This window comes from Myotis yumanensis, unplaced genomic scaffold (genome assembly GCF_028538775.1).
Source record: "Myotis yumanensis isolate MYYU_CA2020_CCGP unplaced genomic scaffold, mMyoYum1.0.hap1 SCAF_6, whole genome shotgun sequence".
NCBI lineage: Eukaryota > Metazoa > Chordata > Mammalia > Chiroptera > Vespertilionidae > Myotis > Myotis yumanensis.
The window spans coordinates 31,576,614-31,592,486 of NW_027223757.1; the positions used below are offsets into that span (position 1 = coordinate 31,576,614).

At 35.7% G+C, this 15,873-nt stretch overlaps 1 protein-coding gene across 6 annotated transcripts in view; it reads left to right on the plus strand.

Annotated features, from left to right (window-relative positions):
• STXBP5 (syntaxin binding protein 5) overlaps positions 1-15,873 on the plus strand; it is a 156,286-nt gene that overhangs the window by 68,548 nt on the left and 71,865 nt on the right. For all 6 annotated transcript variants that reach the window (XM_070417861.1, XM_070417863.1, XM_070417864.1 and 3 more), the window contains exon 9: positions 4,918-4,996. In XM_070417861.1, coding sequence (XP_070273962.1) covers positions 4,918-4,996 — 79 coding nt within the window. The remainder of the gene's footprint in view (positions 1-4,917; positions 4,997-15,873) is intronic.

Consider the following 15,873-nt stretch of genomic DNA (forward strand, 5'->3'; position numbering starts at 1 on the left):
ACTGAGATGACTGATAATGTATTAATTAAACAGAGGAAAAGTAACTTCCCTATACTAAAACATACTTCGGAAATCAATAATTACATATAATAAATGAAATATAAAGCAATTACAAGAAATTGCAAAGAAAATGTATATGATTTTTATGTGGAGAAGGACTTCCTAAGCAAGAAACCAAAGATGGGAAAGACAAAAAGTCTGATAGGTTTTTCTAGACATGTAGACATACATGCGTACCTCATACACAAATGGGATCATACCATACCAGTCCCTTCTCCCTCAACCTTTAACCACATTAGCAGCCCAATCCCCTTTCCTGCCCTAACAGCTAAGCTGTTATGTTAAAAATTGTACAGGTGTTCTTCTAAACTATATATATTTCTAAAATCACACATATTAATAATTTATAAGCATGATTTTTTTGTTATTGTCTTACATAAAGTAGAATTATATTGGGATTCTTTTGCATCTTGTTTTTCTTAATCCACTGTACTTTAGGAATCTCTCCCATGTCATCTGGCATAACTCTTAGTTTCTTCATTTTAATGGCAATTCCAAATTAATGGTCATTCACTTTGTTTTCAGTTCTTTTTTTTTTTGTTCTTTTTTTATTTTTTTTTATTTGTTTTTTAAATTAAATATTGTTCAGATTATTACATTTGTTCCTCTTTTTTCCCCCCATAACTCCCCTCCTCCCAGTTCCCACCTCACCCTCCGCCCTCACTCCCCACCGACTGTCCTCATCCATTGGTGCACGATTTTTGTCCAGTCTCTTCCCGCATCTCCCACACCCCTTTCCCCCCCAAGAATAGTCAGTCCATTCCCTTTCTATGTCCCTGATTCTATTATAATCACCAGTTCATTCTGTACATCAGATTATTTATTCACTTGATTCTTAGATTCACTTGTTGATAGATGCATATTTGTTGTTCATAATTTGTATCTTTACCTTTTTCTTCTTCTTCCTCTTCTTAAAGGATACCTTTCAGCATTTCATACAATACTGGTTTGGTGGTGATGAACTCCTTTAGCTTTTCCTTATCTGTGAAGCTCTTTATCTGACCTTCAATTCTGAATGATAGCTTTGCTGGATAAAGTAATCTTGGTTGTAGGTTCTTGCTATTCATCACTTTGAATATTTCTTGCCACTCCCTTCTGGCCTGCAAAGTTTCTGTTGAGAAATCCGCTGACAGTCCTATGGGTAGTCCTTTCTAGGTAACTGAGTTTCCTTCTCTTGCTGCTTTTAAGATTCTCTCTTTGTCTTTTGCTCTTGCCATTTTAATGATGATGTGTCTTGGTGTGGTCCTCTTTGGATTCCTTTTGTTTGGGGTTCTCTGTGCTTCCTGGACCTGTAAGTCCATTTCTTTCACCAGGTGGGGGAAGTTTTCTGTCATTATTTCTTCAAATAGGTTTTCAATATCTTGCTCTCTCTCATCTTCTGGCACCCCTATAATTCTGATGTTGGTACGTTTGAAGCTGTCCCAGAGGCTCCTTACACTATCTTTCTATTTTCGGGTTCTTTTTTCATTTTGCTTTTCCGGTTGGGTGTTTTTTGCTTCTTCGCATTTCAAATCTTTGACTTGATTCTTGCGCTCTTCTGGTCTGTTGTTGGGTGTCTGTATAATATTCTTTATTTCAGTCAGTGTATGCTTAATTTCTAGTTGGTTCTTTATCACAACATCAAGGGTCTCATTAGATTTCTTATAGATCTCATTAAGTTTATCGGCAGTTTCTAGAAAATTATTGAAAGACCTTAAAAGTGTGGCTTTGAGCTCCATATCCTCCAATTCTGACATCTGTGTCCTGTTTCTTTGTCTCCGCATTTTTTATGCTTTCTTGGTGCACCCCCTAGTGGTCTTTGTGCGCAGTCTTGTTGTAGTTAAGCCTTGATTATTGTAGGTAATTACTACTTGACCTCCAGGCCAACTGGCTGTGCGAATCAGCTGTGTCTGCAGTGGGAGAACTACTGTCCTCTAGGGAGGTGCTAATCTAGCCTTTGCCTGAGGCTATCCGGCAAATGTCTCTGTGCAGGGCTTGGGCGGGGCGGGTCCCAGGGGATCTACAGAGCGGGCGGAGCGAGCAGTTATGGCTGCTCTCAGTCCTGTCCCCAGGGGATCTGCCTCTCAGAGTCCCAGCAAACGTTGCAAACCTTGGAGAGAAAGCTGCCTTCGAGTTCTGACCGAAGCCAGACAGTCCCGCTTCTCCCGTATGAGTCTGGGTCCCTAGAGACTCGCCCAGATCTGGAGCTCAGAGTCTGAGACTCCCTCCCGATTGAAACAGACAACCGAGCCCTCAGCCGCCAGCCCGCTTCGCATGCACTCCACACCTTAGTATTTTACTTCAGCACTGCGCCTCCTCTGAGTCTCGGTATGCTTTTCTTTTTCCTCTTAGTTGTAGAACTTCCACTCAGCCAGCCTTCCTGTGGTTCTGGATGATGTCCGTTCCGTCTTTTAGTTGTATTTTTGAAGTGGTTGTTCGAGGCAGCAAACTCTGGCGTTAACCTATGCCGCCATCTTGGTTTTCTCTGTTTTCAGTTCTTGATCCCTACTGATTATGCTGCCATTACTATCCAATACACATTTTATAGAAATTGTTCTCAATTCCTAATCAGTGTTCTCAGACTGCTTTCAAAAAAGGCTGTGCCCTCTATATTTCTACTAGCCATGAGTTTCTCTTCTCTAGGGTTCCTGACAGCAGTAGCTCCCATTTAATTTTGTAACTTCCTGTTTGCTCAATGTCTCAAAGTTGTCCAGAGAGAGATGAGTGACAGGGACCTTGGCCTTCTCCTTTCCCAGGTTTTCCTGGGCATGAACACAGCCTTGCACATGTATGCAGCCTTTATGATCCCCAGGAATATGTCTAGTTTTGGAGCATTTTCTTTTACATTCCTACCCACACTCTTTCTTATGTATTTCAATTGAAACTACAGCCTTAGGCAGCTGGATATTGCCAGCAGATTGCTATTATTTCTGTGATGCCCTGCAGGGTAGGGTATTTTGTCTCTCTGAGCTGATGTCTGTATCAAGTAAAATTGCACAGCACCTTGGGAGTATAGTTTTCCAAGCAGCTGCAAGTTGGGACAAAATGTTGATTGTGCTCCAGGGAAGCTGGTTTTATTGGAACTGCAAAAGAAAACAACAGCAACAAAAAACAAGTCCTCAGTGTTTGCTGATACCTTTTCCTATCTTTACCTGGCCACCTAGCTAGGAGTGAATGGGCTGGGAATAGCATTCCGTCAAAATGTTTCAGTCCTCCTTGTCTCTGAGGTGCAGTTGTTTTTATTGAGTAGACAATGTTCCACTCGTTTTGTGGCTTTGGTTAATTTCCAGAGTTTTGAAGAATTTAACTTTAGTTGTTTTGCTAGTATTTCAATTTCTGTGGGAAGCGAGATCACGGAGGTCTGTACTGTCATTCTGGAAGTTATTCTCATTTCCTTGTTTCCTTAGCTGTTCATAGGCATTGAGTCCACAATGTGAACTTCAAGGTCATTTTATTCAAATTCAAGAAAGGCTTTGGGGATCCTAATTACATTACATTTATGAATTAATTCTGAAGAATTGATATTTTGGGATTTTAAGTTTTCTTAACTGGAAACATGACAAGACTGATAGATTTCATTATTTAAATGTGTACATTTTAAAATATTCAATTTCTTAAAACTGCTAAGAATTCAGTTACAAATGACACTAGGGAAAATATTAGCAATATATGATAGATACAATGTTAATGACCTTTGAGTATTAAATTTATTTTTAAATATGGAAATTACATACAAACATGGGTAAAAGATATAAGCTTATTTTTAAAAGAAGAAATACAGATGACCAATAAGCCTAAGAATATTTAGGGATTAAAAATACAAATTAAAATGAGATACCCTTTTCACCTACCAAGTCAGAAAAAAATAATGTTTGGATAAGGTGTGGCAAAATACTACATTGCTGATGGAAGTGTAAATTGGTACAGTATTTCTGGAATACAGTTCTACTCAGATGTCCCTTTTTTAGGAATTAATCCAAAGTGAAAATTATTAATTATTCATTTATTAAATAGTTACTAAACACCCACTGTATGCCAAACAATGTTTGTCACCAGGTATATACATCAGCAGAAAGCACAGAAACCTTTGCCTTCATGTAATTTATATTCTTGTTGGTGAGGCAAACAAACAAATGAAATATAAAAGTCTATTAGAATAAGATAGGTACTATGGGGATGGGGAAACTGAGAAGAAAGATAAATGTTGGGGTAGGAGTGTGTGTTTGGGATCTAAGAAAAATATTGCTTAAAATGATTAATCTCTAAGAAATGGGCACAGATGTCATATTTTCTTTATATGTTTCTAAATTGTTTCTGTAATGAACTTGTGGAAATAGATAACAGAAATCAACAAATATATTTTTTAAATACTCAAAAGTTTTGGACAGTATGAGTCCCTGACACATTTTAAAGCAGCCTTCTAGATATTACAACAGATGGATTTTATTTCAGGAGAATAAATATAAATGGATTTATTAGCATAGGGTTTAGCCTGTCACACTTGGGTAAAAATCTGATTTATATTTCTTTTCCTCAAATTTGGCTATCTTAAACTTGAATTCATTGAGCAAATTGAAATTTTATTTTTCTTTTCTGAAATTAAGAACATTGAGAAGACTATCAATTTCTCTTACTCGAATTATATTGCATAAATGTTGTTACAAAATTATTCATTTTATTTACTTTTTAGCACTGAATTTCAAGCAGTAAATTTACTTGGTTATTTAAAATATTTTGTATTAAATACTTAAACCAGAAACACTTTTTAATGTTTCATGATGGATTTCATTATATTTCACTTGCATTTTATAAGCTATTGATGTAAGAATTTAGAGTAACTTAGAATTTTAGAATTTAATACAGGAAAATATATTTTAGGAAAACAGTTAAAGGATGGGAAGAAGCCAGAACCATGCAAACCTATCCTCAAGGTGGAATTCAAAACGTCTAGATCTGGGTAAGATTTTATTTCATTGCCAATATTCATTGTATATAATTGCTCAAATAGCACTGAAGGCTAAAGACCTACTTTAGAATGGTCTATCTCTTAAATTTTACACTTTCTTTATTTCACAAAATAACTAAAATTGGTAAATTTAGGATAAAATCCATTTTTGTGTTTTCTCTGTCTTTAGCAGTTTTGCTATATATCCTGGAAGGTATGAATTATTTTTCTTATCAAACTTCATACATTCTGTTAGATTAGTCTTCAGTTAACATAGAGTTTATTCACTACTGAAAATTGCGAAATAGCAATGAGGAAAAATGATTTAAAATTAACCTATTGATATTATATATATTAACCCTTTGCACTCCGCTGTCCCCTCTCAGGGGACATCGGAATTCTAGCATATCACTCGGATGTCCCCTCTCAGGGGACATTGCAGTTTATTAGTGATTATGGGGAATTGAGTTATTTCAACGCAACTTTTTGAGACATGCATGTTTCCCTGAAGTTTTATCTTGAAATGGCACAAGAAATTAAATCAAAATATCGTAAAATTACTAAGATATATACAAGAAATATCAGCGGGTTTTGTGTCGGATTAAACAATAAACTACATATTCCCGATGTGGGACAAAGAAAATGGGACTGCATTGTGTGTTCTAACAGGAAAACACCTGGTGGCAGGCGTCAAACCGTCAAACATGCACTAATCAGCCTGCAATGCATATTGGGGAGTGTTACAAAACTTATCATACTGTACAAAATTATAAACAATAAAATATTGTTTTTTTTGCAAATATACATTCCTCGATGTCACCCAATTCATATAAGTCCAATATCATTATAATACGTTACTTGGTTCCAAAATTATACTAAATAATACGAGGGTCTGTAAATGCACCTTTCCGCCGCAAAGTAGCGTCGAGTAGCTGGTAGCCAATGTCCCGAATGGTTCGGAGTGCAAAGGGTTAACTGTGAAATTTTATATGTATTCTTCAAAACTTAAATCTCATAAGAATATTTGGCAGTTCCAAAAATAAGTACAGTTTAATATTAAAGGAAATTAGTTGAATTTGAAGACATTGATTGCCTCTATATATAAATTAAATATAAGAATTAAATGGTTTTTACACTTTATATATCTCACATATATTTTTTGTTTGCACCAAATGTTATATTTTAAAATATAATTTAGGAAAAAAAATTTAATTTATTTTTTTAATTCCACATCTCTTTACACTTTAAAGCAGTTCTTTTACTTATGTTCTAGTTTCCCAGAAAAAGCATGTGGTTTTACTTCTATAGCCATGTAACAGAGTGAACTTATGTAGTATATATAGTCCAGCAGCTCTCAAATTTTCATTCTTAGATTGATATTCCCCCACCCCCCTGCCCCCGATCCTCTTTAGCCTTCCTCTGGAATCCAGCAGATATACTGTGTTCTGACAATAGGTTGAATGTACTTTAAGAGAAGCAGCATGGGCTTAATTGACTATGGCGTCCCTTACTGTGTGACCTTTGGCACAGAGCTATTTGACTTTGTGCTTTAGTTTCCTCATTGATGACATAAATGTGATAATAGGTCAAATGGTTGTTGTGATAACTTGAGATAATTGTGTATTTAAAACATTTCACACAGTGCCTACCTAGCACATAATAAACTTTCTATAAATGGTTGCCCTTATTTTTATTAGGAAACTTCCTACTATCAATTGTTTCTTTTATTTGCTACATTTGTCCACTGGCAAAGGAACATAAATAGTAAAAGTATGGCAGAAAAGGAAGTGAGGGGGGAATGAGACAGAAAAAAATCCCTGTATTTATAATACAACATAAAATGAATTGTCTAAACATTTAAACCAACAGTCCTAATTATCTTCTAAATTACCTGTTCATTTTAACAGATATTGATTGGCAACAACAAAGGCAAAAGTTCAGGGAAGATTTTTTTTCTCTCTCTTTGTTCCCATTTTTGCTCCTGTATAATGGTAATATATATGAGTTCCCAGTTTCTTCCAGGATGTTAGCAATACTTTTCCTTTTATAGGATCTAGAATGAAAAAAAAAAGTCTAGCTGTTTTGTGTGCATTTGTAGATTCTATAAAACAAATCAATATGATCATCCCCTTATAACAGTCTTCTCCAGCTTTCCAATTTCTTTTTCCATGTTAGGACATTCACAAGTTAAACGAATTATTTTTTCTTATTCCATGGCCTCTTTCCTTGACATAGGTCCTTAGAATTCGAATGTGTAGCCCATGTTGACAATTACTGCACTACCCCCTCCCACCTAGAGCAGAATCACCCTCAGTTGAGTAAGCTAGACAGCTCTCACTTTTTTCCTGTTCCTAGCAAGTGTCTTGGGCAGATGCCAACAGAATGTGTGTTCTATTAGTTCCTGTTGACAAATGACCAAAGTTTATTAGAAGAGCCATCCTTCCCTCCTAGGAACTTCTACATTTTCTTCTCTTTACCTGGAAATCATTTTAGGCACAATTCCCTCCCATCCTTTATAGCTCAGCATAAATGTCACTACTTTTAAAGATGTTTTGGCCATGTTGACTAGGTTGGGTACCCCAGTAGTATACTCTCAAGCCTCGCTTTATCTTTCCTTTCTAGAACTTATTCTGGTGATTAATAATGTGAGTATTTGTTCAATGTATGTCTTGAGCTCAGTGAAAGCATGGGACATAATTGTCTCATTTGTAATTGTCCAGCTCCTAGCATAGTGTTACTGAAAGTGAGGAAGAAAATGATAGGCTGGTGTTTAGAAAAATATATCCATAAAGAATTAGCTTTTACCTGTTCATGATAAAGCGTAGTTTAACTCTGCAGCATAGGTAATCAAGATGGGCAATTTTTACTTTCTAATAAAATAAAGTATATATATTATACCAGGACAAATCAGACATAGGGAACAGTGACAATATCATTAATATAGCATTTTAATACTCTTGTTATCAAAGATATGGCTATATTCTTTACATGGCCAGTGCTTTTTAAAAAGTCTAAAGTATAATGTTGATTCTTTAAAGGTTGTTTCTTTAAAAAATGAATGTGACTTGGGTGTGAAGTGCCGCAGGGAATGGTGCTGGAGAGGAGTGATTAAGAGAGTGAACTCGAACTGAACCACCTGGGTCTCAACAGCTCTTCACTCATTGTGCAGTCTTGGGAAATTAACTGAGTTTTCTGTGCCTCTGAGAACAGTAATATCTATCTCACAGAATGGTTATGAAGATTAAACAAATTTATATAAATTATTTGGAACATACTCTTTAAACCAGTTGTCTCACATATCAGTTGTCTCAAATAGCATTTGATAACCTCTAAAAAACCTATAAAATGTAATTATTCTCTGATTTTGCATTCACAAAGCAGGTGTCTGAGTGGCAAGGTTGACCAGCCTTTATAATAGTTAAAGAACCTCATTAATATTCTTCCCAAGCTTGAGAAACACTGTGATTTAGGGCAGTGATTTATTTATTTATTTATTTATTTATTTATTTATTTTTAGACATCAGGTAATGGTGTTCAGTTAGTGGGTTGTGAAAATAATTTAGTTGATTGTGACCATTGATTGTTAACTTACAGACTAGAATAGGAAATAGAGTGCACTGTACATTTTAAGGGTAAGTATTGGTCATGAAACTTTTGTTCAGTTGTATACATTTATGTATCTGTATATTGTGTTATGAAGTAAAATGCACTTCTTATAATGCATCATAATCATAATATTTGAAAACCCCTGATTAGTAGAAATAACTCATGTTTGGGGTCCAAATCCCAGTTCTGCCACTTACTGTATTCAGCAAGTTGCTTAACCTCCTTGACTGTCTCTTCTTACCTCAGTGATATAGGGACAGTAATTCTAGCTTCATAACATTGCTGTGAAGAACTAAAAGAAATACAGTGTGTTTGGCACATGGTAGGTGTTTGATTAAATTCTAGTTCCTTTTCTCCTCTAATTCTACACTTTCTTTTCACTTGTGGACAACACAAGAAGTTGTAGGCAAGGCCAGATTTTCAATAAGAAGCAACTCTGGATGGGTTCAAGTTTCCAAACAGGTACTCCATTGAACTTCTGGGAGTTCTGCACTACATGCACATCATTAGATCATTAGAAGAGTGAGTTTCTCTTAGGAAATGGACCACCATTAGAGATTCAACAGTTTTGAGGGAAGCATCTCTGTTAGGGAACCTTAAAGTATATATAATCATAATATAATTTGGCAATTTAGTTACATTTGGAGAATCACAACTAAAAGATTTATCCCCTTTTATCATAACACTTGCTGTGGCAAACTTTTTCTGTATGGAGCCAGAGAGTATATATATTTAGGCCTTGAAGGCCATATGGGTGTCTGTTACAACTATTCAACTCTGCCATTGTAGTGCAATAGCAGACATAGGCAGTTCATAAATGAATGAATGCAACTGTGTTCCAATAAAACTTTATTTACGGACAGTGAAATTTGAATTTGATATAGTTTTCATGTGTCATTAAATACTTTTCATTTGTGTATTTTCTCAACTATTTAAAAATGTAAAAACCATTCTTAGTTTTCAGACCATACAGAAATAGGCAATAGGCCACAATCTGCTGAGCCTTTATATGCACACACATACACACACATGGTATATGTATTTAAGTTTATCTTTAAGGAAAACTTTTGGGGTTTTTGTATTTCCCCTACCCTCTCTGGTGCCAGAACGTGGTTTAGAAGATAAGGTGATTTATTTTATTTTATGTTTTCTGTCATCTTTCTCCCCTCTATGCCCTTTTCCAGCTATACCCCCTTCCCCTCGCACTCACAACACTCTTTTCTTAAGTTTTAATTTTACATGTGAGCTAAAAGCTGTAGGTGGATTCCTGTATAAGAATATGAAAAAACACAGACTAAAAGCTCAGGGTACATTTGTGATATTCTAGTTCTGAAAATATCTAAGTCTATTTTAATAACATTCTCAAACTTGCTACAAACTTTCTCTACTGTTCCTAGGGACTTGTTTCCAATGAAAGAATCCTAACTTTCTGAAGCCCCAACGCAAACACCCTTCTGTACAAAGATTGTTGTAGCAGATGAGGACATTGAAGCAGAGAGGTTGAGCAACTTGTCTAGGGACATGCAGCTCATAAGCTGAAGAGCCCAGATTTAATTAAGTCTGTGCTCTTAACCACGCTACACTTCCTTTTTAATGAAACCTACTCTCTGTTTACATTTACCACCAATCCTCAAGATTAAGCCATAGCAGCAAGAAGAGAAACTCATTTGGACACCATGCCTGCTTTCTGAAGCAAAAGCAGTTTTCTTTTGCATTGTCTTAGCAATGCTTATGTCCTTACTTGAGACAAAAATAGCATTTTACATCTTGAACTCAAGACCCTTACTTAAATGGCTTGGCTTCTAAGCACCAAGAAGAAAAATATTCGTAGGTGAAGTGAATATCCATTATTTGCTTACTATATGCCAGGTATTCTGCTATGCAGTTTGCATTGGTTGTCTTTCGTAATTCTCATAACTGCACTATGGAATGGGTACTTTTATTGTCTCCATATAGATACTGAGTCATAGAGCGCTTAAGTTAAATTAGCTTGCCCTGAGAAGTTACAGAGCTGGAATTTGAGCCCAGGCTGTCTCTGGAGCTGGAGTTCTTAATCAGGACACAGTATTCTCACAGATAGTGTGGGCTAGGATAGAACTGTCCTAACAATTCACAAGTCACTCAGTTTTGCCGAGAACTGGACTCGCTTTTAAATTTCCTAGTTTATCAGAACGTCTTTAATTTAACATTAATTAAGTCATACTCAGTACATGTATTCCCACTATTGTGAACTGAGAGCCTATTTATGCCTCTATGAGGCTGGATAATTAAATGCAAGTAACCCTACCTACTCAGAGGAGAGCTTCATAGATCATTTCTAGGATACAAATTTAATTCTAAATTGATGAAGTCTAGATTAGATTTTACAATATCTCCTTGGATCATGATACTTGGTCTTAGCAATTGTTCAGGAAAAATCTACAGGAAGATTTATAAATAATTGCCCCTAATGGGGGAAGACCTCTTTGAGTCCATAGACTTAAAATTTCAAAGGCCTCATGAGATAACCTTCCCTGTTTTCATATTAATTTTACTATGTTAGAAAGTTTCTATCTTAAATTACCTAATTCTCATTTTACCACTGTCTTCAGAGACAGTTATTCTTAAGATTCTCCCAGATTTATCTTTATTATTTCATTCTCTCAAAACTAGAACAGTTTCTCCCACTCTTATTCTTCAAACCTTACACCTATTTAGGATAAGTTATTCACTTTCTTAATCGTAAGATAATATTTGACTTAAAATAACATAACATTTTTATGGTATAATTCACATAACTCGAAAACTAAGACTGCTAGATTGAGAGCTCTGTCTTCTGACAGTAGAATACCTCACTTAACACCTATATAAGTTATGTGGTATTTACTGAGCTTTGTCCACTGCTGCTTATCAGTTTAAAGTGCTGAGATCCCTCTATTGTAAAACTTTTCCCTATATTAGTTTTTAATTCATATTGCTAAGTTAAAACTGCTATTACATTTTAAGTATACTGGTATAAAAATTATTTTTAAGATCATTGGCAAGTTTCACTTGTTAACTTTGTTTGAGCCCACGAAGTACATTCAGCCATTGGTGATTGCTACAATGGAGGTGATGTGGCTTAAGTGTAAGAAAAAGGAGCACATGCAGAATCATTCCCTGATAGTTCAGAACGCTTTAGAGCCAAGGCTCCCAGGACTGTTATTTTATCATGAAAGATACCAAAATAACGAGTTAGAAAGGAGGACTAGTAGATTCTGAACAGGAAAAAAAGGGGGGGGGGGGGGGGATCATAGGATATCATGTCCCAAAGTGTTTAGAGAGACTCTAAGTTAAGCATTGCTATAGAAAGATGATTAGAATTATAATAGAAGAAAGATTAGAAGATATATATATATATTGTAGGAAGAATTAATTTGTAAGTGTACTTATTAACCTCATTTCAAACATAAGCCAGGATGTAGGGGCATTCCAGGAAAAGAAATGGTCGTTTCACAATAGAAATTATTAGTTTAAAACATGTATTCAGTGAATTCAGCAATAGATGTTAAGTAGCAATTATGTGTCACAGGAAGAGTAAGACTAAGATTTTTGTTTTTACTTTAAGGAAGACCTCTATATGACTAATGTCAGAAAAGAAAGGCCGTTGGCATCAGAGTCACTGGAAATGAAAAGGGAATAATTTTGTGAGAAAGTCTTTGAGTGAATTTTTACAATGAGTATAGAGTACTGACAGAGAAAATAACTTTATTTTTTAAATACCAAAGGTATTGTCATATGATTATATGGTCCAGATACATCCTTCTAGAAACATTTTTGGCCACAGAACCAAAAGTCTTAGGATTAAGATAACATTGGGGTACTGATATGGAACACTGAAGTAGGGGAAGAAGATGCAAGAATAAAAAATGTCACAGAGGGGAGCATGCTGGCTATAGGATGGAGTGAAGTGGGAGAATTAAATGATGGAAAATGAGACTTTGGACTCTGCTGCAATGAGCAGCACTTCGTATAAATGCTTGTTGAACAGGTGAGTCACTTAATTTAAATAGTTATTTTTTAAAATATGTTTTATTGATTTTTTTACAGAGAGGAAGGGAGAGGGATAGAGAGTTAGAAACATCGATGAGAGAGAAACATCGATCAGCTGCCTCTTGCACAACTCCTACTGGGGATGTGCCCGCAACCAAGGTACATGCCCTTGACCGGAATCCAACTCGGGACCCTTTAGTCCGCAGGCCGACACTCTATCCACTGAGCCAAACCGGTTAGGGCTAAATAGTTATTCTTGAGTGGCCTATGAAGCAGAAAGTTCTTCAGAATAAAGTACATTTTAGCAGTGCTTGAATAGAATGTAATGACAAATACAGAAATATCTTTAAAACTGGAAAACTATTTTCATGGTATTTCAGAGGAAAAATGTATTATTTTAAATATGTATAATTTATCTCATGTGTAACCAGCATTAATATTGTATTCTCTAGAGTGTTTTTGGAAGTATCCAGGTGTTTTCTTAGTGTTTTTTAAGTTTAATTTAATTTAATAAAATTCTCATAAGAGAAGCATATTACCTGTAATTCCACTATTCTAAAATAATTTTTATCATTTGTTCATTTTCCCTAAGTTTTTTTTGTTGTTGTTTTTTTGTTTTTTAGCTACACATCCTTTTTCACTTGATTATATTCCTAGAGCACATTCAGTTTGGTATTTTTTTCTCCATTACATTTTTAAAGTATTACTAGTTTTTACCAGTTTTTTCCCCCAATAGTTTTTAGGGCTGAGTACTTTAATATAAATAAAAATACACAGTAGTGAACAAATTCTTTTTGTAGTGTAGGTAGAACAGTAGTACAAATCTTCTGTTCAATTATTTCTTTATAAGAAATTTCCAGCTGTGAAATTTTTAAGATAAAAGATTTTTATGAATCTTGACAAATTGCCACATTTACTTTTTAAAAACATCTGTGGACATTTTAAATAACTGAGTATAAAATAAAACATTTTCACCAGTCTTATCAGTGTGGGATGATTTTAATTTTATTTACTAACCTTAGAAATCAGCACTCATGCTTTAGAATTATCTTAAATTCTATAGCCACAATGTGAACCTCTAAATGATTACGCTTACTGGAAAGGGCGCAACCTGCTGTGATAATAGGGGGTTGAAGTTTTAATTTTTTTTTTTTGTATCTGCATACAAAGCCGCAGTGATTTATAGAAACTTCCCAATTTAATTTTATGCAATCATTCATCCAACTAAGTATTGATGTTTTGGCTGGACCAGAAATTATGTGTATGTTTTTCTTTACCCCTCTATCTAGAAACTGACGCATGAGTTTTAACAAAATTAGTGTTAATGGTTGATATTCACTTGATAACAATGCTTTCATTTCTAAAATCCTAGAATAGAATTAAAAGCCTTATAGTTTTTTTTAATGTGTATTATTTGTAAAAGGGCACATTTTATTTCAAAGCTAATTGTTTTCAAATTGTTACTTATTTGATAAGGCTATTCAAATATGCCTTTCTTATACCACCTCTAGTTTATTCATCCTACTACTGAAGTTTATCCTTAGCTTTCCTACAATTTCTTCTTTTAGAGTCATGCCTCTTCATCATCTGAATTGGTTCTCTGGCACATCCTTAAAGCTTTATGGATTGTTCAGCTAATCTAGATTTCTCATCATTATTCATCCTAATCTACATTTTTTTTCATCCCTAAAAATGCTTTTGCTTATGATTTTTACATAGACTGAATATCTTAGTTATGATTCACTGATTGTTTAGTACCTTTACTTGGCTGTTTATAATATATGTTAGTATCTAGTATGATTTAGATTATATCTTTCTAGAGGATAGGGATCAAATCCATGTAAGAACTTGTCTGGATTAGCAGACATTTAGTTTTGTCCAAAACATCCCTGGAGACATTAGGTCATTGCTAAAAAGTCCTTGCTAGCCCAGCTGGTGTGGCTCAGTGGTTGAGCATCAACCTATGAACCAGGAGGTCAAGGTTCAATTCTCGGTCAGGGCATGCCCAGGTTATCAGATCATGCCCAGGTTGTGGGACCAATCCCCAGTAGGGGACATGCAGGAGGCAGGCCATCAGTGATTCTCTCTTATTATTGATGTTTCTTTCTCTCTCTCTCTCTCTCTCTCTCTCTCTCTCTCTCCTTCCTCTCTGAAATCAATAAAAAATATATTTTTTAAAAGTCCTTGAAATTTGGTCATATCTGCTCCCATGTAAAATGTCCATTGAGACATTTGGTCCATGATTTGTTAAGAAGGGTTGTTGTTTCTTTAATTAAATCTTTATTGTTGAAAGTATTACATATGTCCCTTTTTTATTGTTTAATGTATTACGTAAGTCTCCTTTTCCCCCCATTGACCTCTCCCCCGCCGCCCCCAACCCCCAGCACATGCCCTCAACCTCCCCACCCCCACCCTTGTCTGTGTCTATTGGTTATGCTCATATGCGTGCATACAAGTCCTTTGGTTGATCTCTTACCCCCTCACCCCCGCCTTCCCTCATAGGTTGGACAGTTTATTCTATGCTTCTGTGACTCTGGTTCTGTTTTTGTTCATCAGTTTATGTTGCTCATTATATTCCACCAATGAGTGAGATCATGTAATATTTATCTTTCTCTGATTGGCTTACTTTGCTTAGCATAATGCTCTCCAGTTCCATCCATGCTGTTGCAAATGGTAAGAATTCCTTCTTTTTCACAGCAGCATAGTATTCCACTGTGTAGATGTACCACGGTTTTCTAATCCATTCATCTGCTGATGGGTACTTAGGCTGTTTCCAAATCTTAGCTATGGTAAATTGTGCTGCTATGATATGTCCCCCCCCCCCCCCCCCCCCCCCCCCCCCCGCTTGATCCCTTCAGGCCCACCCCCATCCCCGCCCCAGGCCTTTACCACCCTATTGTCTGTGTCCATGGGTTTTGCATATATGCATACAAGTTCTTTGGCTGATCCCCCCCCACCCCCGCCCCGCTTCTCTCTGAGATTCCACAGTCTGTTCCATGCTTCTGTGTCTCTAGATCTATTTTGTTCATAAGTTTATTTTTTTTATTAGAGTCCACATATGAGTGAGATCATGTGATACTTGTCTTTCTCTGACTGGCTTATTTCACTTAGCATAAAGAAGGGTTATTATTGGTAACATAGCCACAACACAACTGTTGGACCAATAAAACATGATAGTATTTTTTATATATTAGTTCTGTAAGCCAAAAGTGTAAGTAAACATTGCAGACTATTTGAACCCAGAGGGATTTTGGATTTTCTTAGTGTGGATG